Source organism: Orcinus orca, chromosome 8 (genome assembly GCF_937001465.1).
Source record: "Orcinus orca chromosome 8, mOrcOrc1.1, whole genome shotgun sequence".
In the NCBI taxonomy this organism is placed as follows: domain Eukaryota; kingdom Metazoa; phylum Chordata; class Mammalia; order Artiodactyla; family Delphinidae; genus Orcinus; species Orcinus orca.
The window spans coordinates 94,214,623-94,242,593 of record NC_064566.1 but is presented as its reverse complement, the minus strand read 5'-3'; the positions used below and the strand labels follow the sequence as shown (position 1 = coordinate 94,242,593).

At 49.8% G+C, this 27,971-nt stretch overlaps 1 protein-coding gene across 1 annotated transcript in view; it reads left to right on the top strand.

The window, feature by feature from the left end:
- DSCAML1 (DS cell adhesion molecule like 1) overlaps positions 1-27,971 on the top strand; it is a 342,760-nt gene that overhangs the window by 299,994 nt on the left and 14,795 nt on the right. The window contains exons 15-21 of the mRNA XM_004273352.4: positions 315-482; positions 1,672-1,742; positions 7,152-7,392; positions 10,743-10,889; positions 13,183-13,338; positions 21,078-21,217; positions 27,182-27,335. Of these exons, the coding sequence (XP_004273400.3) occupies positions 315-482; positions 1,672-1,742; positions 7,152-7,392; positions 10,743-10,889; positions 13,183-13,338; positions 21,078-21,217; positions 27,182-27,335 (1,077 nt within the window). The remainder of the gene's footprint in view (positions 1-314; positions 483-1,671; positions 1,743-7,151; positions 7,393-10,742; positions 10,890-13,182; positions 13,339-21,077; positions 21,218-27,181; positions 27,336-27,971) is intronic.

Here is a 27,971-nt window from a genome sequence, read left to right as displayed (position 1 = left end):
CCATAGGAGACATCTGACCCCCATCTGAGGTTTGAGTTCACCAGGCGGCCCAGGGAAGAGAAGGGTTAAGCTCCCTGAGTTTCCAAGCAGTGCATTTGCTGCTCCCATCCTCAGGCATCCCTTGGCCACTTGAGCTTAATGGAACAGAACCCTTTGGTCCTCTGTGAAGTTGTGAAGGCTCTCTTGCTTCAGTCTCTGTGAACTAGACCTCTTCTGGGCATCTAAGTTGACGTTGGGATGTGCTGCTGCTTGAGGCTGGAGAGGGGTCCTGGAATTTGCCTGGCTGTGGTTAGAAATGGGTGTCCTCTGTCCAGATTCCTGGGACTTCAAGCAGTCCACACGCAACATCTCCCCGACCATCAACCAGGCCAACATCGTGGACTTGCACCCGGCATCCGTGTACAGCATCCGCATGTATTCCTTCAACAAGATTGGCCGCAGCGAGCCGAGCAAGGAGCTCACCATCAGCACTGAGGAGGCCGGTGAGCATCTCGCCCAGCCACCCCTGCGCATGGGCTCGGGACATCCGGGGCCACACCCACCCTGTCCACTGGCAGTGGGCTTGCAGTTAGAAGAGGAGAAGGGGGAGATTCCGAGGTGTTTGTGTCTGCCTCTGGATCATTGGAGATTCTTCCGTCTGACCTTTTCCAGATGGGGTTCTCGATGCAATGCTTTCGGGAGCTGTCCATGGTCCTGCCCCCACTCACCTGGCCGTAGCCTGTCTGGAAAGGACAGATATGCTAGATCTGCAAAGGATGGGGGTGCTAGTGCCCTGGATTATCTCCTGTGATTTTTGTCATGAAGTTTTCCTGAAAGTTTAAACAAGATTTTCCTTGCTGTATTTTCTCTTACCTGTCACTGCAAAAGATAAATTAATACAAAAAAGTACATATAACATACATGTTCAGTTTTACAAATAATCATATAGAAAAACTAGTATAACCAACACTCGTTACCACTTACCAGAGGTCCTCCATGTGCCCTTTCTCAATTATAACCTCTCCCCCTGAAGTAACCAGTATCCCAACTTCCTTTCTTTCCTTTTTTGTACTGTCACCACAATGCATGTACACATAACCCATGCAGTTCAGTTTTGCCTGTTTTCTAATAGAATATATGCATGACATCATATTTCATATATTCTCTCTGTCTTCCTTGTTTTGATCAATATTCTTTTTGTGAGCTTCATGTCATCAGTACAGCTGTATCATTTGTGTATTTTCATTCCCCCCCAAGGGATATAAGCAGTCGTAGAATTACAGTCATCAGATGGACAAACTTCTACCTTTAACCAAAAAAATGCCAAAATGTTTTCCAAAGTTTTGTACCAACTTGCTCTCGCATGATCGGTGTACAAGAGCTCCTGCCACTTCATATCTTTGTCTGAACTTTGTACTATCAAACTTTTAAAAAATACTTGCCAGCCTGCTGGATGTGGAGCAGTATTTCATAGTCATTGTTTGCTACATTTTCAGCAAGTTATGGAGAATGAAGGGGAAATATAAACCCTATGATCATTTCAGAAGGACTCAAACAAAGGTTCTCTGCTTCTGTAGATGAGCTTTTCCTTTCTCCCCAGCAGTCCTCCAGCTCAAGCATGGGAGTAAGAGCATAGGACTCTTTTCTTCCAAGACTTGACTCATAATGTTGTTTCTCCCCCCCACCCGCCAGCTCCTGATGGGCCCCCCATGGATGTAACCTTGCAGCCAGTGACCTCACAGAGCATCCAAGTGACCTGGAAGGTAAGTAAATTCAAAGGCAATTTCCTCTGAAATACCTCCTTTCTTCCCCTCTCAATCTACAAATGAAACCCCAACAGACTAGCTAGTCTCTGGTCTCTTAAGAGTGCCCAACCCTGTTTATTGCTAAATCCATGAGGTTGGAGGGGTGGAAAGAGAGGAGGATAAAGGGGCTGGTTCCCTCACCAATCCCCACTCCCTTCTCCACCCTGACTGTCTTATGGACGCCCATGCCTAGGGTGGGATGAAGAATTTGTCAGTGCCAAGGAGGGAAGATGGTTCTTCCACCATGCTGGTCTGTCCTACACACCCCACATGTTGTAATAAGTCTGGAGTTAGAATTGATTATGTGTAAATTTCAAAGGGGCCCTGTGGATTATGGGAGATGAAACGACAGAGTCTCACCCTCATCTTGGCCCTGTGACTAGAGCTGGGAGGTAGGGTGAAGCCACCCCCTATATTCTCATGGTAAAGCGTTGAACAGGGAGCTTAGTCTTTTCAGGTCTTGATTTCCTCCTCTATAAAATCAGGATTAAAAAATGACTGCCCTCCCCAGCTCTGGGGGAGGGGATCTGCAGAGAAAACAAACCAGTAGGTGCTGCAGCCGTTTCTAAGAGGAAGAAACTTGTAAATCTAGAGGGTATCTGAAGACTGTCACTGAGGGGAAATCTTCGAGGCAATTCCACAGCTGGGCAGGGAAACAGATCAGAATAACCTTGAGCAGGACCAAGAAATGCTTTCCTGGGTAACTCTGGCCTCACTGCTACATCCCTGCCATGGGCACAGAAGGGCTGCCCATCCTTGATGTCTTCCTGTTGCACCGCATTTTCCAGTGTTTGAGTATTTTCTTGCACTAATTTATCTGACCCTCTATTCCTGTGGAGTGAACAGAAGAGGTATTTTTATCCCCATCCATCAGAGGAGGCCACGGTATAGAGATGCAAGGTGACTTCCATGGTCATTCAAGTTGTGACAGGTGCAGAACTTCAGTGCACAGAGTCTGGAGCCCCTGCCCAGTCTCCCCACCAGAGCCCAGCGCATGGAGGTCAGGAACAGAGAGTTTTCTGAGTCCCATCCATGTCCTTCTTCTTGGATCTCTCTCATCTCAACAGTGGGGCTTGGGTGGGGGGGCTGCCTCATCTACATCTGGGATCAAAGTCCAAGGTCATTTTCTGACTTGAACTCCTGGTGGGAAAATTCAGGTGCTTTAGTCCTCCTTCTGGGCCCTTCAAAAAGGTAGACTCAAGAATAGGAGATTCAGAAGGGCCTAGTAATATTTTTCCTAAAAAGACTACATGCCTGGGCATGTACACACACACGGACATACACATACACACACACATACACACACACAAGGCAGCAGAGCCTGGTTCCTTCCCTCCCCAGAGAAATGACCAGGATAAAGGTGGGACAGAGGCTGGGCAGTTGGTCCTCGCCCTCCTAGCAGATAACTCCAGAGCCATGGTTCCCTCCAGGTTCAGATCTGGGTGCCAGGGCTTCTCTCAGAAACTGGGGATGAAGCCTGGAGTCTGGTCCCCAAGTCTTGTCTGCATCCTGACTCTGCACCCATTTCCTAAGAATATTCCAAGGAAGCCTGGAGGTGGGGCAGGGCTGAATAAGTATGTAAACCACTGAGACATTTGGCTACAAAGCTCCGACCTGGAGGTTGATAAAAATTTAGAATCAGATTTATTTCTCCAAAGTCTCATAATGAAAAATAAAATTGATTAGAACGTTAGAACTTCAGAATGAACGAGCCCGTCAATAAATTTGGGGCTGACTTCTCAGGGGATTTTTTTTTTTAACACCAAGAAACAGATTAATGAAAAATAAAGATTCACTTGAAAGATAAGTCACTTCATTTCAAGACTCTTTCCACGAGATGGATCACCACTGCTTTATGACATAAATTTGCAATCAGCCCTATTGATTTCTTAATGCTTCAGAGAAATATTGTTAAGATTGATTTAAATCCTGAATGTGCCTGTTTGGGGGAAGGTGGGGCAGTATGGGGAGAGGGGAGAGAGAGGGAGGGAGGGAAGAAGGGAGAGAGGGAACATGTGTCAAGATTTATAACAATATGTGAATATCTATATGTATGTAGCAGGGTATGCCTGGATGCCTATCCAAGGCCTCTGCCAGTATATTTTGATGTGAATGGAGGTGACGTGGTACTGTGTATATCACACATATACAGGTGTATATCATGGTGTAGGCGGCTCTGCGTATGTAGGCATATGTGTCATTGTGTACTGATGTATATATCAGTGTGTTTCGATACGGACGTGGGTATGTAATAGGAGAGTATATGTCAGTGCGAAAACAAGGACACCTTGCAGATATATTTGTGTCTATAATAGATGTCTGTCTGAATGTGTGAGTGTATAGATACGAACCCAAATTCAGAAATTTGCCCCCTTGAAAACTAGCAAACAGGACTGCCCAAGTACAGAGAGAAACGTTATTCAGGCATTAACAAAAAGTCAAGTGAATTAAATACACGCACACCTAGTTAATGAGTTCAAAACAATTATGTTAAATTAAAAACTTCATTTTATTGCATTAACAGTGAGCTTAAAAATGCAGTTCATTTTAAACATTCATTGAATTTTAAAAAACGGGCTGTTTTACTAACTTAATTGTTGTACTATTAAGTACTATTAATAATATTAAGTACTATTAAATAATAATATTAAGTACTATTAAATAGTAGTACTATTAAAATAATAATTATTATTTAAAATAATTAAAATAATATTGTACTATTTTTTAGTACAATAAAACGTGGGCTTTTAAATTAACTGCATTGTCTTTAAAGCCCTGATTCAAGCTGTTTTTGTATGCCCTGGGGTGTGTGCTCTCTCTCAGTATATAGACGGGCAGACCCCACATTAAAAGAGCCAGTTTCTATTAGTGGGTCTAAATGTTTCTGGCCACGGGTAGGTGTGGACTGGGATGTTTGCTTTGATGGGTCTGGATGTGAAGGGATATTGGGATCCAGCGTGCGTGTGTGTGTGTGTGAGATCGTGTATGAGAATGTCTGTGTTGGTGAGTGTTTACCTGTTGATGCGTTCTCTCTCAGAACACCTGTGTGTATGGCTGGTTGGGTATCAGGGTTCAAGCTGGGGGTGACCGTATGTTTTCCACCCTCCAGGCTGATGCCAGTGGAGTTTTCTCCCTTTGCCTGGCCAGCTGGGTTCAGCCCTTCATTCCAGCTGGCCCAGGCAGAGCTCCGAAGTGCCCCCTTGTCACCGGCCTGTCCTCACCCATCTCTGTCCCTCCATCCAGGAGCTGGCTTCAGGCCTCAGCTCTCAACACTCCCCAGCCATTGGCCAGGATGTCAAGGGCAAACCAGCTCCAACAGGAGCTGGGCCTACACCAGAGTCAAGGACTCTTTTTTTTTTAACTTGTGGTAAAATATACATACCATTGTATTTACATAAAACTGAACATTTTAACCATGTTCATGTGTTAGAAGTCAGTGGCGTTAAGTACATTTACGGTGTTGAGCAACTGTCACCACTGTCCATCTCCAGAACTTTTTCATGATCCCAAACAGAAACTCTGTGCCCATTAGACGTTAACTCCCCACCCAGCCGTCCTCAGCCCCTAGTAACCTCTATTCTACTCTGTACCTCAGAGAAGCATCATACGGTATTTGTCCTTTTGTGTCTGGCTTATTTCACTTAGCGTCTTTTCAAGGTTCATCTATGCTGTAGCATATATCAGAATTGCGTTCCTCTTGAAGGCTGAATAATATTCCATTGCATGTATAGACCACATTCTGTTTATCCATTCATTGATCTGTGCACACTTGGGTTGCTTCCACCTTTTGGCTGTTGTGAAGAATGCAGCCACGCATATGGGTGTGGAAATACCTCTTCAAATCCCTGCTTTCAATTCTTCTGTGTATATACTCAGAAGTGGAATTGCTGGATCATAGGGTAATTCTATGTTTAACTTTTCGAGGAACTGCCAAACCGCTTTCCACAGCGGCTGCACCATTTTACATTCCCACAAGCAATGCACAGGGGTTCCAGTTTCTCCACATCCTCACCAACAGTTGTGATTTTTCATTTTTTAATAATAGCCATTCTAGTGGGTGTGAAGTGGTATCTTGGGACTCTCTCTCTCTCTCTTTTTTTTTTTTTTTTTTTGCAGTACGCGGGCCTCTCGCTGTTGTGGCCTCTCCCGTTGCGGAGCACAGGCTCCGGACGCGCAGGCTCAGCGGCCATGGCTCACGGGCCCAGCCGCTCCGCGGCATGTGGGATCTTCCCGGACCGGGGCACGAACCCATGTCCCCTGCATCGGCAGGCGGACTCTCAACCACTGCACCACCAGGGAAGCCCGGGACTCTCTCTTTTTATTCAAACTAATTACCTACCTCCCTCTCCATCGGGTTACGTTCTGTCTGCTGTTGCATTTCTCCCGGGCCCCTGAGCCCATGCCAAATGATATCCCTATTCATTTATTCATTCACCCATTCATTTATTCAATAAATATGTATTGAAGGCCTATTACATGCCAGGCACCATTCTAGACACTGAGAACAAAATAGGCAACACTCCTCATCCCCACGGCACTTACATCCCAATGGGGACAGGTAGTCAAAGACATAAGTAAACTATATGGAACGTCAGATGACACTGCCATGCAGAAAAATAAAACCAGGAAGAAATGTAAGGAGCACTAAACGGAAGGCAGGGAGCACTCTTACACGAAGAGCTTAAGGAAGGCCTCATTGAGAAGGCGGCGTTTCAGCAAGGACACCGCAATGTTGAGGAGGCGAGCCATGTAGATATCCAAGGAAAGAGTGTTCCTCTGGATGGGAGTGTGCCTGGTGTGAACAGCAGAGAGGTGTGTGCAGGAGCATAGGAAGCATGGGGGAGAGGAGACGGGTCCAAGAGGCTTGGGGGTGGGGTCAGATCATGTAGGGTTTTGTAGCCATTGTAAGGACATTGGCCTTGACTCTGGGTGATATGGGAGCCTTTGAAGGCTTGGAAGCAAGGGAGTGACATGATCCGACTTTGGTTTTAAGAGCATCTTCTCAGGGCTTCCCTGGTGGCGCAGTGGTTGAGAGTCCGCCTGCCAATGCAGGGGACATGAGTTCGAGCCCTGGTCCGGGAGGATCCCACATGCCACGGAGCAACTAAGCCCGTGTGCCACAACTACTGAGCCCGCGCACCTAGAGCCCGTGCTCCACAACAAGAGAAGCCACCGCAATGAGAAGCCCGCGCACCGCAACGAAGAGTAGCCCTCACTCGCCGCAACTAGAGAAAGCCCACAGGCAGCAACGAAGACCCGATGCAGCCAAAAATAAATAATAAATAAATAATTTATTTTTTAAAAAAAGAGCATCCTCTAAGAATGTCACTGTGTCTGTCTCCTCCCCACCCCACCCCATACTCACAGGCACCCAAGAAGGAGCTGCAGAACGGCGTCATCCGGGGCTACCAGATCGGCTACAGAGAGAACAGCCCTGGCAGCAATGGGCAGTACAGCATCGTGGAGATGAAGGCCACTGGAGACAGTGAGGTCTACACCCTGGACAACCTCAAGAAGTTCGCCCAATATGGGGTGGTGGTCCAGGCCTTCAATCGGGCTGGCACGGGGCCCTCATCCAGCGAGATCAATGCCACCACCCTGGAGGATGGTGAGGGCACCAGTAGAGGGTAGTGAGCGGGTACAGATCTCAGCTGTGGGCAGAGCCAGGGCTGCCAGGGAGGACTCAGGGCCCTTCCCTCCTCCTGAGCCCCGTCATGGTCCTGTGGTCCACACAGGCTCCCTGGATCCCTCCATCTCCTCTCACCCATTGGGTCCTCGAGGGATGCTTGGTCCATTTAGCACTCCGGGCCTCTCCATCCATTGGCTGGCTCTCTATCCATCGCTTGCTAATGCTGTGCCCATCGGTCTCTCTATTGATCTATTGGCTTGTCTGAGCGCCTGTCTGTGCACCTGCCTGACTCTCCGTCCGTGCTTCTCCCTCTACCTTTGCCTCCTTCCTCATTCTGGCCCCTCACCCATCTTTGTCCCCAAGCTCTTTCCTCTGTACTCTGGGTCCTGTTTCTCCTCCCTTACACCCTCCAGGTTGGAAAAAGGGCAGGAGCCACGTTACCTTTGTACTTCTGGGCTGGAATCTGTCCACCACCTGTTTTAGGGACCTGAGATGAGACTGTGGAGGTACGATATCCCAAGGTCCATGGACAGAGGATTTAGGTTCCGATTCTTAAAACTGAATTCTTTGAGGACTGGAGAGCACTCCAACTCTGATGAGTGAATTAAGGGGCCCGGTTTCACGGGGGAGAGAGGGTTAGAAGGCAGCAGGAGCCTGCCTGCTCTCCAAGCACAGAGAAGAGCCAGCTGGTATCTGAGCCTGTGCCAGGAAGGGAGAGGAGATGTGACCCTTGATGCCCCCCAGAGATAGAGCCGGGCTGGTCACAGCCCCACAAAGAGCAGATTAAACAGAGCTTCCTTCTTGATGCTCCAGCCTAAAACCACGATGTGAGATTAAAAACTGTCACTAAGTCTGAGCCTGCCCCCAGCAGAGGGAGGGAACTGACTGCCCCAGTAACATAACGACATCACCCCATGGCCATCAGGATACCCAGCATTCCACCCTCTTGTTAAGCATTCCATCCTTTTGTTAAGCAATGCCCGCTCCCTGCCTCATTCTCTCTGAAAATGCAGACATCCTTGGGAGGGAGGATGTATCAGGTCAGAAACACCTACGTGGCTACAAATTGGAATTATCTGGGGAGTTTTAAAAATCCTGATGCTTCATCCCCAGAGATTTCCATTTAGCTGCTCTGGGGCACAAGCAAGGCTTTGAGAGGGAGCAGGTGTCAGTAGCCCCAGAGCACTGGGCCCCTGGGGAAAAGGGAGAACACAGAGAGAGGGAAAGGTGCATAGAAGGCACAGAGGTACAGAGAAGCACCTGAGCTACGCTGCCACCAGCTGCCCAACCCCCTCCACCAGCCCGAAGCCTCACCAGCCCCCCATCGTCCCCCTCCCTTTCGTGATGCTGGCCACGGGCCCGGCTGGACTGAGGAAGGTCAGCTTGTCGCCTCTTAGTACCATCAGTACCAATCCCAAGCAGTGCTCTGACACAGTGGTTCTCAGACCTGAGCGCACGTCAGAGGGCTGTAAACAGATTGCTGGGCCCTCGCCCAGGGTTGTGCTTCAGCAGGTCTGAGGTGGGGGCCAAAAACGGGCATTTCTAATAAATTCCCAAGTGATGCCGATGCCACTGGTGTAGGGAGCACCTGTGAGAACCACAGCGTTAACAGCCAGGTCATTACCCATAAAAGGAGCCGAGGCTCGCGGAGGTTAAGAGCCTGCGCAGAATTGCCCGTCTAATGAAGAAGAGTCCAGGTCAAAATCCAGGCCTGACCCTGAATCTCACCCTCTTTCTACTTCACCCTATTGTTACCCTGTTGCTTGGGGGCAGGGCTGGATGCAAGACCAAGTGACGTGGATGCAGGATGCTCAGGGAAGTCGTGTCCAGGGGGAACGGCTGCCCCAAGACCACCCAGCACACCTGACCAAACACTAAACTCCGTCCACTGGGGCCATCCCAGAAAACAGCCAGGCCAGGCCCACCTTTGGCCTCCATCAGAGCCCCACCTCCCTTGCTTTGGGGGGCTGCAGTGGGGGGTGGGTGCTGGGATTACCAACAGGGAGAGATCCGCACGGGCTGTGGAGTCCTTTTGCAAACAAAGGAGGAGAAGGGGATGAAAGTTTCCAGCAGCATTTGCTCAGCAGTTTTTCATACTTAATTAAGGGCCTCGTTAGCCTGTCAGATCCTGATCGTTTCCTTGCAATATTAGCACTCCTCCTGGGGTATTCAAGGACCCCTGCTTTAGCAATAGTGTCTCTTCCATAATTATATTACCTTCATTTTGTTCGAACGGGCTATCTGTATTAGTTTATGACACTGGGTCCCTAATTACATGGTGCTTATATTTTTACACCTAAGTAATATGAAACAATAATCATTCTCAAAGAGGATCGTTAGGGTGATGTATTATCATTTAAATGCTCATAAAAATTAGAGTTGCCTCTTGTGGGGCAACGGGATCTAATTACCTTCCATCCAGCCTGTGCCTGCTTTCTCCCACTCAGAGCAAAGCAGACGTGGCCTTTCCCTTTGCCCCCAGCTCCTCAGAAGCCAGGGGAAGTACCACCAAAGTTGTCACTCGCCGACGTGGCTCTTTGCGGCCTGGTGTCACCACTGTCTCTCATCATCATCGTGCAGCAGGGCCGCCTGCAGCGGGTGGGACTTAGGTTAAGCTCAAAGGTAGACCTCAGATGGAGAGGGTTAATGGCAGGGCAGACCACCCAAGTTGGTCTTAGAGAGTGTTTTCCATCACCCAAGGCATTTTGGTGTCTTCAGATGCAGGGACAAGGGACAAAAATGTAATGATCCTAGAGGTCCTAAAGGTGTCTGCGGAACCTCTTCTCCCCTTGCCCCAGGGTTGCTTCAAATCCTCTTCTTTTCCTTCCCTTCAGCTTGGTATGAGGACACAAGGGTCCCTAGAGCGGGGCCTTGGTTCAGACCCCGAGCTCAGGTGACATAGAGGGCTGGCAGCCATCAGATAAGAGCATCAGTTACAGATCCCTCCAGCACTGGCTTGGTCTTCCAGGTTCCGTTACGTTCAGTGGACGTGGACTCCCTGGGCTGTGGTGCCTACTGGTGAATCCCCAGGGGCTCATGCCTGGAGTTCATCACCTTCTTCCCCCAGCGTTTACCCAGAACCAGGAACGTGCCACCCAGAGCCCAGGAACCAAGCTGTAAGGATCCCTATTCACCCAAATCTCCAGGAAAGGAGACTTGGGTTGACTTCCTGGTCACCAGCCCAAAACTCTTGCGACTCGTTGAATCAGGAGGGCCTCCCACTTGTGTCACCCAAAGTTCCTCTGGCTGGGCAGCAGGGCCCCACCTGCACGTGGATGTGTCCTGTACCTTCCTAACCAGGCCTTTCAACTCTCCCCCCGCCCCTGTAGTGCCCAGCCAGCCCCCCGAGAACGTCCGAGCCCTGTCCATAACTTCCGACGTGGCCGTCATCTCCTGGTCAGAACCTCCACGCAGCACCCTCAACGGCGTCCTCAAAGGCTATCGGGTCATCTTCTGGTCACTCTACGTTGATGGGGGTGAGTCTGCTGGGAGTGGTGGCCGGCTTGTGGAGCGAGAGGCACGGGGTTGGTGGAGAGCCATACTAAGGGCTGAGCACCTGCCATGGGATGTCGAGTGGAAGTCCACCCCCTCCTCCATACCAGTCATCCGGGGGTCAGAGCCGGGACCAGCGTGGGTGGGGTACACATAGTCATCTCCCTGGTGGGGACGGACACCAGCTGCTCCTGGACAGCAGTATGTTGGGCAGGGATTTGAGGGGTGAGACAGGCACATTTGCTTTTCTGATGGAATGTGTTGATATTAGGACTTTGTGGCCGTGTCAGTCAGGACAGGTGGCGTGCTCAAACAGGGCAATTGAGGAGACTTTAATGAAGGCGCCGCTTTCCAAGGAGTCTGGAGGGAGGACAGGGCCCCTGGGACTAGCAGAAGCAGGAAGCCATCACCGCCTAGGACTGAAGGAGCAAGAGGAGGAAGCAGGGTCACCAGAACCCAGAGAGAGCCACCCCTCAGCCAGACAGACAGCGAGGCATGTGGTCTGTGCAGATGAGCCGCCCAGGACCTGGAGAAGGGTGCACAGCGGAGCTGGGGGGATAGGAATGGCAGAAGGAGAAAAGACGAAACAGTGGCCCGACACTTCAGGTGCCTGCCTTCCCCTGGGATGCAGTAGTCCAGACAGGTTTGTGTAGCCCCAGACACACCAAGGCCCTGCCCACTGGTGTAACAGAGCCCTTGCAGTGACCAGGAAGTCTGCAGTCTTGCAAGCCAGAGGCCCAGCATCCCACACTAGGGAAATGAGTTTGCCTCCCCAGATCCTCAGCCTTTTGCCACGTGTCCCCTGGCTCCTCCCTTCCCTCCTGGAGGACCTGGGACTCCAGCTCATGGTCATCCCTCCGTGGCAGCGGCCCTCCCCTTCCCGACCTGGATTCTGCTCTGCCCAGAAGCCCTGCTGACAGTAGTTGTCTCTCCCTGCCACACCTCCATCATCTCCTCCCAAAACACAGAGACCTGAAGGTTTCCCAAGGCCTTATACGATGAGATGGCCTCACACAGCTGTGCTGAGCCAGGGATGGGGCCTCATTTTCCAGAATTTGCTTCCACTTTTCTAAGCCTGTGGCTCCCCACTCAGCCCTTAGGTGAGGAAGGCATCAGCCTCTCTAGTCTCCAGAGGCAACGTGGATTGATGGCCATGCCGCCCTCTTCCTGGGTCTTTCTCTGTCTCTAGTCCTAGACAGGTCCACCCTGGTTTCTAACCTTCCCAAAAAGGAAGGTCCCACCACTCAGGCCTCTGAGGTTCCCCTGCACCGACCTGGAGTCCCCTCAGGCTGGGCCTGGCGTCCTCACCCTCTGGAATCTGGCCGACTGCTGCCGGGCCCTCTGCCGGGCCTTTGCCTGTGCCAGGTCCCTGAGAGGCTCCAGGGTAGGTTTGCCGGCACTAGTCTTCTACAAGCCGGTGTCTGGGGCTGTTTTCTGAAAAGCCGGTTGTACCAGGGGTAGGGCTGTGAGCTCAGGAGTCTGTCTCTTTCCTCCTCCTAAGGCCCTGGCCATCCCGTGGGACCCTCTCCCTAAGCCCTTCTTCAGCGTCTACAGCACGTTCCTTGACGTGCTGAGAGCCAGGACGACAGGTCCTCGCCGAGCCCGAGGAAGGCTTGGCCCTTCCACTGGCCTCGCCCGCATTCTCTGTGCGGGTTCTTTGCAGGGAGGGTGTCCTCAGTGGTGGGGAGAAGGTAACGGGGATTGACCCCTTATCCTCTCGAGAGTTCAGGGCGCTGGTCCGGGAGTGGTCAGGTGCAGGGGAGGCACCCTCAGCCTGTCATGCCCCCTGGATCTGCTGCCTAGGGAGAGCTGAGAGCCCAAGGAGGGGCCGGGCAGCCAAGAGGAGCAGCTGCTGCCTGGCCGCCTGGTCCAGGCTCCCCTCCAGGTCCAAGTCACTCCTGGGGTCCCTCACACGGAGAGAGGTTTGGGTGGAGGACAGGGGAATGTGGCTTGGAGAGATAGAGAGATGGGACTGTCCTATGGAGAGAGTATTAAGCTGAATTTGGTGCAAGGTTGACTAGGGGCCAAGGCCCAGCTGGCATTTGTCGCTCACCCTGGTTGGGCCACCTGGGGAGAAATGTGGTCCAGGAGCAGTGCCCCAAATCCGCACCCATGAACTTGAGGTGGAGGGTCCCCCTAGTCGCCACCACCACGGAGTCAAGGTCTGAGCCCAGTGGAGCAGGCCGGCCCCGAGCCCAGCCTGGCGGAGGGGCGGCGGCTGGGGGACCGTGGCCTGGCCGGCCTGGACTGCACTCAAGGGCTGTTCATGTCCGGCAGAGTGGGGCGAGATGCAGAACATCACCACCACACGGGAGAGGGTGGAGCTGCGAGGCATGGAGAAGTTCACCAACTACAGCGTGCAGGTGCTGGCCTACACCCAGGCCGGGGACGGCGTGCGCAGCAGTGTGCTCTACATCCAGACCAAGGAGGACGGTGAGTGCGCTCCTCCAGCCCCGGCCTGGCCTCGGACCGCGTGGCAGCTCCCAGGGCCTGCTGCTGAGCACTGCCCTCGAGCCGCCCCGCTGCTCACCCAAGGAGAAGGGTGAGAGCAGAGCCCCGTCCTTTCTCCTGTCCCTTTGGTTCGCTGAAGGGTGACTCTGAGGACACTGGGGCCCTACTTTGGGAGAACACAGCTTACTGTAAGTGGTGGTGAGGTGCTCCGAGACTCGAGCATAACCTTACGAGCCACCGTACCCCCTCCCCCTGCTGCACTGGGTCAGAGGCCGGATAAAGCCTGTCCCCCCCACCCCAGGAGCATACTTTATGGCATCTGCTCCCCTGCAGGGTTCAGCCTGGTGTCCTCTGGGTACAGGTGGTTGGGACTGGGGGCAACGGGAGCATCACCCCACATATCCTAGGTTAGAGACTCGGCGATCGCCCCACAGAGGCCCCAGAATGGGCCAGGCCCTGGACGCTGGTGTGCAGGGGGCTCTCAGGGAGGGAATGGGATGTGCTTCCACTTAGAGCTGTGATCTCAAAGCCCTTCTCCATGGGGGCGGAACCAGAAGAAAACAGAGATAAGGAGCCAAACCTCAAGGCGAGAGTGATGGAGTCACATGGCGGAGGCTGGGAGCTGAGTCAGCCCAGGAGGGGTCAGGTTGGGAGAAGGGCCAGACTTCCTGCCTGGGCTGGAGCTGCACACCTCCAGGGGCCTTGCCGGATCCAGGAGGTGCTGTGTGTGACCATGCACAGCTCCAAGCTCGTCTTCCACTCCCTTCCTCACCGCCCCCGAACCCCATCACTGAGTTGATTCTAACCCTTCTGAGCCAGGTGCTATATCGGCAGAAGAGTCGGTTGGTGTTAAGTGCCTTGCACACCCTGGGCGCTTAATAAACGGTAGCCAGGGTTGCCATCATGGCTTTCTTCCCACGCAGCCTCGGGTTTTTCAAAGGATACAGAGACCCACAGTCTAGGCTCTACCCAGACACTTTAGCAGAAGGAGCTGGAGGGGTGAGAGGAGTTAGAAGGAGAGCGGCTCTAATGTGATGATGGAGATGTTCCCAGTGCAGCCCCGCGCTTGGTGACTTGGTGACCGGACCAGCTCAGATTAATGCTCCTTACTCTCCCTAAGCCCCTCCCTTTCCAGCAGATCATCCCCCTCCCCCACTTAAGCTCTGAGCAATTAAATATTTACCAACCTGCCCGCCCTACTTTTCCTGTCATTAATCCCCCCATCGAGGTTTCCTGGGACAGCTCCAGGCAGAGCCACCTGCTCTTGTGTGGAGACCGAACGGAGATGGTGCTCAGTGCCTGGCCCCTTTCAGGGCCTCAAGGACACACACACACACACACACACACACACACACACACACTGGCACCTTCTTGGCCTCTAGAAATTAACCACCCAGACCCCCAGACTTTTTGTGTCCTATTCTGATGCAAGGCGTGAGATGTAAGCACCTACACATGTTTAACTGACCAAGGCAAGACCCCACAAGGGTATCCAAAGGTCTAAGAGCACCATCCCTCCCTACAAGGAGCTGTCGACCCCCTACCCGTGAGCTGCCTACGGAGCCACACACAGGGACACGCACAGGCAGGGGCCAGGTCCTAAGGCAGCAGCTTCCCCGAGTGGAAGGGACACTGGCAAACACAGCAGCCGTGCGCGCCCCAGCCCTGCCACTTATTGGCAAGTCACTTAACCTTTCTGACCCTCAGTTTCCTCATGATAAAATGGGGACAGTGCCTCATCTAGACGTTGTAAGAAACAACATAGCTATAGAATCCTTTCTAAAATGTCAAGTGCTAGCAAATGGTAGTTGCTTTATGCCTGCCAAGAGCTGGCAATGAAATGACTGCTTCCGATGGACCCAGGTGCCCTTGAGGGAAGCCTAAGCTGAAAGGAGCCTGCTGTCAGCTGAGGTCTCATCCAGAACAGTGCTCATAACTTGACATGTGTGTGACGCGCCATCGTAAGCATGATTTAACCTTCCAATAGCCCTATAGCATAGGTATTCTTTCCATTTTAGAGATGAGAAAACGGAGCCCTAGAGAGCTAAGGCAACTTGCTGAAGGTCACAAAGCCAGTGGGTGGCAGATCAAGGCTTTCTTGCCTCCCTGGCCTCTATACTTTCCATCACACCGCTTGTATCGGTTAGGAAGCCTTTGGTTGATTTTAGCAATAAGCATGTTTATTATCATATATAACAAGAAGTCTTGAGTAGGGCAGCTCCAGAGTTGGTTAGCTCAGTGGTTCCCATCTTTCTGCTCTGCGATCCTCAGCCTGTCAGCTGTTCCTCCCATGGCTTCAAGACGGCTGCAGCTCCAGGCATCACGCCAGACAAGACAGAGTTCAGGATGAGAGAAGCAGTCTCTTCCTATGGGCCTCTCTTGGGAGTAAAAGAAACCTTTCCCAGAAATCCCCTCACCAGGTTTATGCTCATTTCCCATCAGCCACAGTGGGGCAGTGTGCCTCTAGTGAAGCTAGTCACTGAAAGGAGAAGGGAATTATCATGGCTGACTTACTCTAATCCTGATAAATCCTCTGGTGAAGGCGACGGGGACAGCTTTCTCTGAAGGGTGGAGGAGCATGGGTGGCCCAAGCAAGAGTGAGACTCTGCAAGGAATAGGAAGGAATGACAGCAGAGGGGTAGGTGGACAGCCAGGCCCGCCCCAGCCGTGCTGCTCCAGCCCCACCAGATTCTCCCATTTGTAGGTGGTAGTCATAACAGTGGTTACTCAGCTGACTTGGAAAGCAAACAGACCCACATTCCAATTCCAGCTGTGCCATGGGACAGATACCCTAATCTGAAGACTCTGTGACTCCGTACCCACCACTCCCCCTCCCCCTCAGGAATTTGCATTTTGCCAAAGGAAAAAAATTACCAGAAAATTTAGAGAAAGCCAAGATACATAAAAAGATAACATGCAAACATATCAATTCAAGCTCATTTCTTAAGTCCAGATCTCTCAGTCTGAGCCTGGTTTCAGGCTGGCTCGGCTGCACTCAGTTCACGAGCTACGAAACCTCTTGCCTACCGCTTGTCTCCCCTGTGAATACCAGACCTAGCTACATGGCCTCGGAGTGCAAAGTTGGGTTGGATTTTAGACCACTTTAAAGGTCTTTAACTGAGGAAGAGGCTTGAACTAGAGCCGCATGTTAGGATGGTAACTCTTGTAGAAGCATGGAGGATTGACTGCAGGAAGGGGAAGGGGGATTAAGGACTTGGGTCAGAGAGGCCTCTTAGAACCTGTGGGCATCTAGACAGAGAAGAGGAAGGTGTGTGCTAGTTCAGCAGCAGTGAGGATGAAGGGAGGAGGACGGACACGTTTAGGAAAACGTATCAGAGGAGTTCCACTTCCAGGAATGGTAGACGCGGTAACTCAAACCCACTCTCCTCCTTGCTGGGACACTAGGAAATATGAATAAAATATTTTTTAATACTTGCTTCAAGGTATCAGAGAGCTGGCAGGAAAGTAAAGAGTTACTGGGCCAGGATCCAAGGAAGAATGGAGGCCCAGGAGGTGAGCCTGGTATTTGGAACAGCTCTTCCCCTCAGGGGCATTTGCTGAATCTGGAGGCAGTGACTGAGAAACTAAGCAGTACTAGAAAGACATTAATTGGAGGCCAGGGCCTGCTAGGGTGTGTGGGTCTGTCTAGTGAACCCTCCTCCCATCCCCTTCACCCCCAACCCCTGCCTACTTTGAGTTGAGACCATGAAGGGTAGAACTCTAAGATTAAAAGTGGACCACAAAGGGCTTCCCCGGTGGCGCAGTGGTTGAGAGTCCACCTGCCGATGCAGGGGACACGGGTTTGTGCCCCGGTCCGGGAAGATCCCACATGCCGCGGAGCGGCTGGGCCCGTGAGCCATGGCCGCTGAGCCTGCGCGTCCGGAGCCTGTGCTCCGCAACAGGAGAGGCCACAACAGTGAGAGGCCCGCGTGCCACCAAAAAAAAAAAAAAAAAAAGAAGGGGGGACCAAAAGTAGCTCAGCCTCAAATCATCTCAGTCCTAGAAATTAGATTGAGGTGACCTCAGGTTGCTAGTGCCCCAGATTGCAGGTGCCTGTCAGAAGCAAACATGAATTCTCTCTTTAGGAAGATTACATCACCTGAGACCTCAAATTATTTCCACAAGCAATTTTGCAAATAATGTGTCTGGCATACAGTAAAAAATAATGGTGACAATGTGAACAAAAGCCAGCAGAAAAAAAAAAGACAAAAGAAACAGGTCCACAAGAGTTCCAAACATAGGTTTTATCAAATATGGACTTTAAAATAATTATTCTTAACAACTGAAATTTGAAATTTTAAGAGTATTGGAAGCTATCAAATGGAAAATCTAGAAATAAAAACTATTAATAACTGAAGGGCTTCCCTGGTGGCGCAGTGGTTGAGAATCTGCCTGCTAATGCAGGGGACACGGGTTTGAGCCCTGGTGTGGGAGGATCCCACATGCCGCGGAGCAACTAGGCCCCTGAGCCACAACTACTGAGCCTGCGCCTCTGGAGCCTGTGCTCCGCAACAAGAGAGGCCGCGATAGTGAGAGGCCCGCGCACCGTGATGAAGAGTGGCCCCCGCTTGCCACAACTAGAGAAAGCCCTCGCACAGAAACGAAGACGCAACACAGCAAAAATAAATAAAATAAATTAATAAACTCCTACCCCCAACATCTAAAAAAAAAAAAAAGGAATACAAGAGAACAAACTATACCTAATAAAACACAGGTGTTGGAGGGACAACAGAGCAGAACAGAATTAAACCAGAGCCCCTAACTCCTCATAAAAAATAAAAAAAAAAAACTATTAATAACTGAAATTAAGAACTCACTAGATGGGTTTAACAACAAATTAGTCACAGCTAAAGAGATAAATAGTGAACTGGAAGATAGGTCAGAAGATAATACCTTCTGATATTATAAAGACAAATGAATGGAAAATAAAAGAGCAAATAAGAGAATGGAAAATAAAAGAGCAAATAAGAGATATAGAGCAGTGATTTTCAAACTTTACTGTGCATACAAATCACTTGGGGATCATGTTAAAGTTCAGATTCTGATTTAGTAGATCTAGGGTGGAACCTGAGATTTTGCATTTCTAACATGCTCCCAGGTGACACTGCTGCTGATCCATGGACCACATTCTGAATATCAGGGACATAGAAGATGTGAGAAGATATCCCAAAGAAGAGGAGAAAGAGAATGGAGCAGAAGATAAAATGTCTGAAAACTTTTCAAGGCTGTGAAAGACATCAAGCCCAACTGCACGAAGCTCTACAACCCTCACAGGCAATAACTTAAAGAAATCCACACCTAGGCTTATCATAATAGAGCTGCTAAAAAACAAAGAGAAAAATCTTTAAAGCAACTGGAGGATAAAAAGGCCACTTACCTTCAAAGGAGCAAAAATTAGATTGTCAGCTAACTTATCAGAAACAATGGAAGCCAGAAAACAATACAATGGTATATTTAAAGTATGTATGAAAAAATAGTTATCAATCTGTAATTTTTATACCTAGCAAAAATATTTTTCAAGATTAAGATGAAATAAAGACATTTTCAGACAAAAAAAAAAAAAAAACTGAGAGAATTTATCATCAACCTACCTGCCCTGGAAGAAATACTAAAGGGTATTCTTTCACTAGAAGGAAAATGATCCCAGGTGGAAACTCAGTGATGTAGGAAGGAAAGAAAAGCAATTAACAGTGAACATATGGGTAAATCAAAATCGATATTGATTGCGTAAAATGGTGATCATGTCATCGTCTTGAAGGGGGATCTAAAATATATACAGAATTAAAATATACAACAGTGGCATGTAAATTGAGAGAAGGTAAATGCAAGTTCTAAGTCCTTGCATTGTCTGAGAAGAAAAGTGCCAATTAATAATGTTAGACTTTGGTAAGGCGAAGATTCACATTGTAATCTAAAAGTAATTAAAGACTGTAAAACTAACAGAGAGGGGGAAATAGAGTATTTTTAATACTCAATCCAAAAGAAGGCACAAAGGAGAAAACAATAGGTGGGACAAATAGAAAGTATTTAGTAAGATGGGATATTTAAACCCAAATATATCAGTAATAGCATTAAAGATAAATTGACTAAATTCTCCAATTAAAAGATAAAGATTGCCAGATTGGCTAGCAATGAAACAAAACCCAAATATGTGCTGTTTATAGGAGACATCTAAAACATAATGGTGTAGAAAAGTTAAGCATGAAAAGATGGAAAAAGATAGACATACCATGCAAAACTAAGAGAAAACCAGAATATTAATATCAGACATAGTATGCTTTAAGGCAAAAACTCATTCTTAGAAGGACACTTTGTTATGGTAAAAGACTTAATTTACTAGGCAAATAAAGCAGTTCTAAATTTTTATGAACTTAATAACCTTGAAATATATAAAACAAAAACCAACAGCACTACCTGTAGTGTTGGGATAAATAGATAAATCTATAATCGTAGTGGGAGATTTCAACATATTTCTCTCAATAACTGATAAGAAAAAAAAAGTATGCAACGACAGAGAAGATTTGAACACTGCAAATTGCCCCAGTGGCCATCCATAGACCCCCTTGCATCCCGAAACTGCAGAGACCCCTAACAGAGGTAAATGGCAAGGCTATAGCAGTGAGGAAGGACCGAGTTAAGGATGACTGCGAGCTTCTGGATTCAGGTCCCTGGATGGAGGATGCTGCTGTTTTTAATTATTTTATTTAACCTAGAATTGTTGACCACTTATTAGATTTAAAAAATTGACGTAGGTGCTAAAAGCTGAGAGTCACGGGAGGGAATGCAAAAATACTAGTTGTTACAATCTACTGAGTGTCTTCTGTATGTTAGGCACCGTGCCTAATTATTTTAATTAGCACTAATTCTCACTACAGACCTTTAATGTGGTTGTTATGTCCCTATAGATGGGGAAACTGAGGCTCAGAAAGGTAAAATAAGTTGAATAGGATACCATCACAATCTTCAAAGGAGCATAAAAGCTCCCAGGAGGGAAGACAAGTCACAACAATACAAGGGAAAGATGAAGAAGGAGACTGTGGGCTGCAAACAGGATGCTTCCAGTCTCCCAGGCAGAGCCCTGGGGTCCCAGCCAGGCCAGGCAGGCTCAGACATGGGAGCAAGGGGAGGTCAGAATCCATACAGATTGGATCCACTTAGGATGGATTTCTCAGCCAATTCTAAAGTAGACTTTCCCTCCTGAAAAGAGAAAGGGCCTAGCCAGACCCCCAAGGGCAGTGCCCTGAGCACATGACAGGAAACACAGTCACCCACTGGCTGACCACTGACCCTTGACCCTCGGGAGGAGGCCTGCTCTGTGAGTCTCTAGAGTCCCCAGCCTCAAGGAGCTCACAGGGCAAAAAGCAAATTGACCCGTATATTTGTTTGGCCTAAGTACAAGCTTCATTAGTAGGGTCATTGGGATCAAGATGAATTCCTTATGGCTTCTGTTTCTTTCTCGTGTTTCTTAAGTCCTTGGTTCTGGCCAAACAGTTCTGAAACTGGCCACTCCCGGTGCTGCCATCTCAGAGACTTTGTTACAAGCCCCTAATAATCACCACCTGTTTGCCATGCTAGAACCTCCTCCTTTAAACCACAGCTCAGAGATGCCTCCTTCAGGAAGCACTCCCAGATTGATCTGCCTCACTCTCCCCACCCTGTCATTCTTTCCCAAAGGCTTTGCTCCTCCTTTCTCTAAACTGACCCGACCTTCCCCTGCTCAGTTCCAGGTCCCCCCGCTGGCATCAAAGCTGTCCCTTCATCCGCTAGCAGTGTGGTTGTGTCATGGCTCCCCCCAACCAAGCCCAACGGGGTGATCCGCAAGTACACCATCTTCTGCTTCAGCCCCGGGTCTGGCCAGCCGGTAAGTGGGCCCAGGGCCAAATGATGAGCAGGACAGGAGAAAGAGAAAGTACCTGTAGATCAGCTGGCTTCTGAGCCAAACCCTGGGGCTGCTTATATCTGTGCTGCTTCTTGGATTCATGCATAAGTATGGGCACTGGTCACCCAAGAGTGGCTAAAGCCTTACCCCAGTCCATCTTGGGTCAGTCCTCTGTTCCAGGGGCTGCAAGATTATCACAAGCCCTGGAAGCTCCTTTGAGTCAGGGGTCACGTTCAAGCAGGTGGGAGGACAGGGCCTCGGCTCTTCTGGTCTGGCTGACCAAGGAAGCTCCTAGCAGATCCCAGAGCTCTGGACTGGGGACTCGCTGGCCCACGGCCTTTGGAAATGAATCAGCTTTTCAGTATGATCAGTCCTGGCTTGGAGGGCTGCTGGAGCTCTACCCTGAGTGGCCCCCCTCAGCATGGCGCCAGTTGAAGAGAGAGGAGAAGGTGGGGACAGATGGGGGAAGGCAAGGGCATCTCTCTCTGGGCCAGGGTCTGGGCCTAGCCTAGGGGAGAGGACTGAGAGATAGCTCTATCTGCCTAAACCTGGGAGCAAAGTGGGCAGCCCCCAGGCTGGGGCACAGTGCGGGGGGCTAACCCCTGCCCTCTACTGAGGGCTGCTAAGGGGGAGGAGAGGATGAGGGCAGGTGCCGTGGGATATGCATCCGTATCCCATAATAGGCATCCTTCCCTCTGCCTCTTTCCTTATCTCCAGCCACTCAACCAGAGTTCTGCTGGGTGACTGCTCTGCACACCTCTTATAGTTACAAGAGCAGGTGCAAAGACACCTGCCCTTGGGGCGCTTCCAGTCTAGTGGGAAAAGCAGAGGGGTGCTCCCTGGGGAGGCGTGAGTACTATCAAGGGATGTGCTCAGGACCGGGGAGAGCAGGGAGCAGCAGGAAGCCAGCTTCTCCCTCCATCAGCAACTTGTGATGTGACAGCAGCCCCAGCACCTGCAGATGAGCTTCCGGCAGCCCGGAAAGCTACCCTGAAATTGCTCGGTAACTGTGTCATCATCTCATCCTCTGTTCTCTGCTTTCCTGTGGTCTTTCTGAATTACCTCTGAGCCCTAGGTGGCCCCGCGCCTCACCAGTTAGGCCAGAGTTCTATTACCAGAGGGGAAGCCCAGAAATGTCTTTGCAATGACTCCGTCCCCTCCTCTCCATCCTCACAGCCACTACGTCACATGCAGAAAAGTACATATATGATGACTATACAACTCCATGAATTTTCACACATCCAAGTATGCAGAAGGGGGGATTCCCAGAGCAGGGAACAGGACAACACCCCAGAAGGTCACCACCCTCCCCCTGCAGGCGTAACCACCATCCTGACTTCAGAGTAGCATTGCCTCTTTTTGTACTTTATATTACACACACACACACACACACACACACACACACACACACACACACACACACACACACACACACCCCATTTGCCTAGCTTCTTTGACCCAACATTATTTTGAGTTTGTGAATTTCATCCATATTGTTCTGTGTGGTTAGAGATCGCTCACTGTCACTTCTGTATAGTTTTCAATTACGTGTGTGTATCACAATTTATTTATCCATTGTGTTATCCGTTGATAGGCATTTGGGTAGTTTTCCGTTTGGAGCTATTACAGATGGTGCTGCTGTGAAAACTCTTGTCCGTGTCTCTTGGTGCTCTTGTGTATGCGTTCCTGTTGGGCCTATGAGAGGAACTGCTGGATCACGGGGTCTGCAGGTGTTAGGTTGAGAACACCCTGCCATTGTTGGGGGGTTGCGCCAATTTTCCAATCAACATCTTCAGCCACGTCTTCTGCCCCTTTTGCCCCCTCCTCCTGCCCCTCCCACACACACACATCCTAGGCTCTTGTTACACTCGGCTTGTCACCGTCTGGACAGCCGCTCTGCCTTTCACCCCCCAGCCCTCTGCCCCCGCTGATCCTACCGCCCATGGCGTGTTCTTCATCCTCTAGCACACGCTGAACGCATTCGCTGACAGCTGCTCACTCACCTGTCTCCCGTACTGGTCTGAGGGGCCCTGTGAGGACAAGGGCAGCATCTATCTATTCATCTTTGGGTCCCCAGCTGTGGAACATGGTGCCTGGAACATCATCGTCACAGAATACGTGTTTGATGAATGAATTACTAGCAGCCTGGCAATTGTAAAGCCTTAGACGTTGGGCAAGTTTCCCTTCATAAGTTGATGAGAGGGTAGGAACTCATTCCCCAGCTTGGGTTTGTATGGTCATTACTTCCTCTGATAATGAAGTCTTTCAAAGGGATTGGTATCTGGAAACGCAGCCTCCTCATTAACTCAGGCTCCAGGATGCCCAGTCAACTGGCTGGGGACACATGTCCCAGGCTCCGGAGCAGAGTGCCTGGTCCCCATGCCCTCCTCCTGCTGCTGGAGACCTGGGGACCCTCCCTCCTTCCTCTTCATGCCCCGAGCATGGAGGAACCTCCTCTCTCCTGGGGAGATTTCCCATCAGACATTGTCCCATGGTGGGTGGGGCAGGTGTGCTAGTGTGATGAGAACTGCAGTTCAGCCATGTTGCAAGGCAGAGACTGGGCTGAACGAGGGACCAGGGGACCTAACCACCACGTGTGATTGTGTAATACGATTGCTTTGCAGAAATATATTCCAGATTCCAAACAACTGCATCACAAATTCATTTATGAAAGAGCTCCAGGAGTGAGGGCACACTCGTGGACGTGTGATGGTGCAAGACTGTGAGAGTGAGTGTGGGGTGAGAGGCAAATGCACGTGAGTCTGTGTGTGTACATACTGGAGTGTATGAACTTGTGTGTGCGGAATCCTCAGAATAGATGAGGGAAACTACATATGGTGCAGGATCCCAGGAATTACACCCTAGGGCTGGCCAGAGCTGCATTGAGTCCTGTTAGAAATTTTACCAAACAATTTAATACACTTGTTGTTTTTCTCTGATTATCAAAATAATACAATTTTATTGTAGAAAATTCTGTAAATATATAAAATATAGAGAGGAAAGTAAAAATTACTTGTACTCTCATTCCCTAAAGATAAACATTGGCAACATTTTGGTGTATAATCTTCCAGTCTTTGATCTGTACGTATACCATGGTTTTGTTTTGGTTTTTTTACAAAATTAAAATAAAATTTTACACAATTGATATAATCTGCATTTTTCATGTAACATATGAAGGGACTTTCCCACACCATCGAATATTCTTTTTTGTGGGATTTTAGTTCCCCGACCAGGGATTGAACCCAGGCCCTTGGCAGTGAGAACGCAGATCCTAACCACTTTACCACCAGGGAATTCCCATGACATCAAGTATTCTTTTAAAATATTATCTGTATGTACATAATCTATTTAGCTAGCCCCCCAATTATTCTATATTTAATGTTTTTAATTTTTCACCATTATAATGTTTCATTGAGAGTTCTTCATAAAAGTTTTTATGTACACGTTTTATTTTTTTCTTAGGTTAAATTTCTATAGGAATTCCTGGGTCACAAAGAGTATGAATATTCTTAAGGTTTGCATACACGTTTGCAAATTACTCTTCAGAAATTTTGCGCCAATTTATACTTCTTATACAGCATTATAAGTAGTATATACTTCTTCCTTGTGCCCATACTAATCCAAGGTGTTATATATTTTTCTTTTTTTGACAGTTGGGATTTTTTTAAAAAGAGGTCTTGTTTTAAGTTATATTTCTTGGATTACTAGTTAGGTTGATTAGTGCTATGTGTTTTCTGGCAGTTTTTTTCATCTTTGGGTAATTGTCAATTCATGTCCTTTGTCCATTTTTTATTTGGGTGTATCATGGTTTTCTTCTTATTGATTTGTAAGTGCTCTTTACATATTAAGGATAATAACCATTTTTGATCATATATGTTTCAAGTATTTGCTTGCCTTTGATTCTAGTTTTTATTATACTGTAGGTTTTCTTTTTGTATAATTTAAATTTATAAATCATTTTTAATTTTTGCCTTTATTTTTGTTATTAGGACAGATAAATATTAACCTATAGTTTCTTCTTTCATAGTTTTACCTTTTTTTAACCTTTGATTCACTGGGACTTTATTTGGGAGTAGAGTTGTTTATTTCTGAAAGTGATTTCAGGACATTCTTGGGGAATCCAGGTTAAAAGAAGGCACCCAGGATCTGGGTAATATGCTAATGCCTTCAGGGGGAAGCCAAAGCATTCCTGCCCTGTGTAGACACAAATGTACATTCAGGTACACACTGACACACACAAGCAAGTACACTCAACTTTTCTCTACACATGCATACACACACACACCTCCACCCTCACAGAAAAATGTGCCAGGAGAAGACCATTTCCCCTTTTACGAAAGACTTGCACACCCCTTGCCTCATATGTGCCTCACTGTAACCACACAGGGTAGGCCGAGCTGTATTGCTTTCTCAGTGTGCAGGAGAGAAAACTGAGGCCCCAGAAACCATGGGAGACACTGTGAATCATATAGCAAGTGAGGCAAGCAGGTATCAAAGCCACTGCCCTGCCCTGCCTCGTGCTCAGATATGACCTGCAGATACCCACACGGTCCCCCAGTGCTGCAGCCTGAGAGGACTTCCCAACTACTAGGGCTCAGGGTGGCTTTCAGGGACCTCCTAGATTCAAGGCCAGATCTCCACAGGGAGGCAGGAGGAGGAGTTTGCCAGGGAGCTCTGTGTGTGTTGTGGGGATGCCTGTACCTTCTCCCGAGCATCTCCCTGCAGACAGTCTGGGGCCAGAAAGGATGTTTTCTCCTATTGTAAGTCACTGGGCCCCTCAGCCCTCCCATGGCGGACAGAGAATGTCCTTCTGTGACCCCATATCTGTCTGGAGGTCTGTCCCTCAGCACGTGCGTGAATGTGTCTACATGTCCGTGTGCGTGTGAGCGTGTGCATGTAGGCGTGTGTGTGCAGGATCCCGTGACTGCAGAGATAACTAATTATTAGCTCCCTCTGGCCTTGGGGGCCCCCGATCTGTTCCGGGGCTGCTCCCCCTCCCTAGACTTCCTCCCTGATGTCAAAGAGGCCCTGGTGCTGTCCTGCTTTCCCTTCCCCACAGCTGACCAAAAAATAAAATAAAATGAAAGTCAGCCCCATCCCGCCTGCACCAGGGAAAGGGCTGACAGGAGGTCTGCAAACTAGCGCTTATCAAAAGCTCCTTCTCAAATTCATTTCAATATCTGAGCCTCTGGTTTCCAAGACAACGTAATCTTTTCATCAAAGCAACTGGTAAAACCACTGGGATCCGATATTGTTTTGTTGGCAACTTGTCAAAACTGTCATTTGGTTAAAAAAATTTTATAGATTTATATAACCTACAAATATATATATGGTGATCTATACCACTAATCATCATTAATAAAGTACTGCCCCCTGAAGGTTTCTTAGTTCCCTCTCCCACCCCTTCCTCCGCCAGAGGTGGTGGGGAGGGGGGAGGAATGAAGGAGCAGTAATTAGACAGCAGGGCTGGGAGGTGACTCTGAGTGGGGACAGGCTGGGGGAGCCTGTCTACAGCCCTAATAAGGCAAATGTAGTAATTTAGCTTCTTCCCAGAGACTCCCATTACTCAGGGCTTTCCTGAGACCCTCCCTCCCCGCTTCTCCCTTCTCCTCCATCTCTCACTCAGAACACTCACCTTTCCTGGCCTGGAGCCACAGTGGCCAGCGCCTAGATCAGTCCAAGAGGTAAACTGAGGCTGACCCAGCAACACACCAGAGCAGGCCCGTCAGCTCCCAGGGCCGAGCCCCGTGCCAAGTCCAGGGCAAACTCTGTTCACTGTGGCTCCAAAACCGGAAAGGGCGGACTAGGCAGGATCCTGCCTCCCCGGCCCCCAACCCGGCCGTCACCTCCTCTGAGCCCAGGGCCCCCAGCAAGGCTGGAGGCGGAGGTGGAGGCCCAGGGGACTTGGGTCTCAGCATGTGTTCGCCTCTGCCCTCTGCCCCGCAGGCTCCCAGCGAGTATGAGACGAGTCCGGAGCAGCTCTTCTACCGGATCGCCCACCTAAACCGAGGACAGCAATACCTGCTGTGGGTGGCTGCTGTCACCTCTGCCGGCCGGGGCAACGGCAGCGAGAAGGTGACCATCGAGCCTGCTGGCAAGGGTGAGCAGCCTGGGACTGCGGCAGAGGGCAGAAGCCGCCCCCGCCTAGAATTCCGGTTCTCCCCCGGGAGGGGATGTCTTCCCTCCACCCTGTCGGTGACCTGGCTGTAAGGGGCTGGCCGGCCGCCCGCCTCCCTCCTGCACGCACCAAGACCGGGCCTCTGCTGCCCCCTGACTCCCAGAAAGCCTCACAACAGGCTCGAGGCAGCACCGCTAGCCAGGGGCGCTGGGCGTAATGCACCCTGGTCCCCAGCTCCCAACTCCAGCCCAGCTCAGCTCCTCCAAAGAGGACTGAGGTGGGGTACACTGCTTCCACGGCGCAGAGAGCTGCCAAGACGGCCCCCTCCTTCCAAAGCCGGGACACCTCAGGCAGCGGTGACCCCACTGATCGGTGGTTCATTCAGCCAACAGACATTTACAGGGGGCATGCCGAAGGAGACTGTGGGCGAGATGGGGCACGCAGGGTGAATAAGACCATGTCTATTCTTGGGGGTGCCCCGCTGAACCCCTGGCCTGGGCATAAGTGTGGCATGGGGGCACGTGTACCCCCACTTTACAGGGAATGACCGTTCTGAGGCCTCAGCCCAAGATCGAGACAGAGGCCACCTCGCGGAGCTGCCGGGCCGCCTGCCCTGCG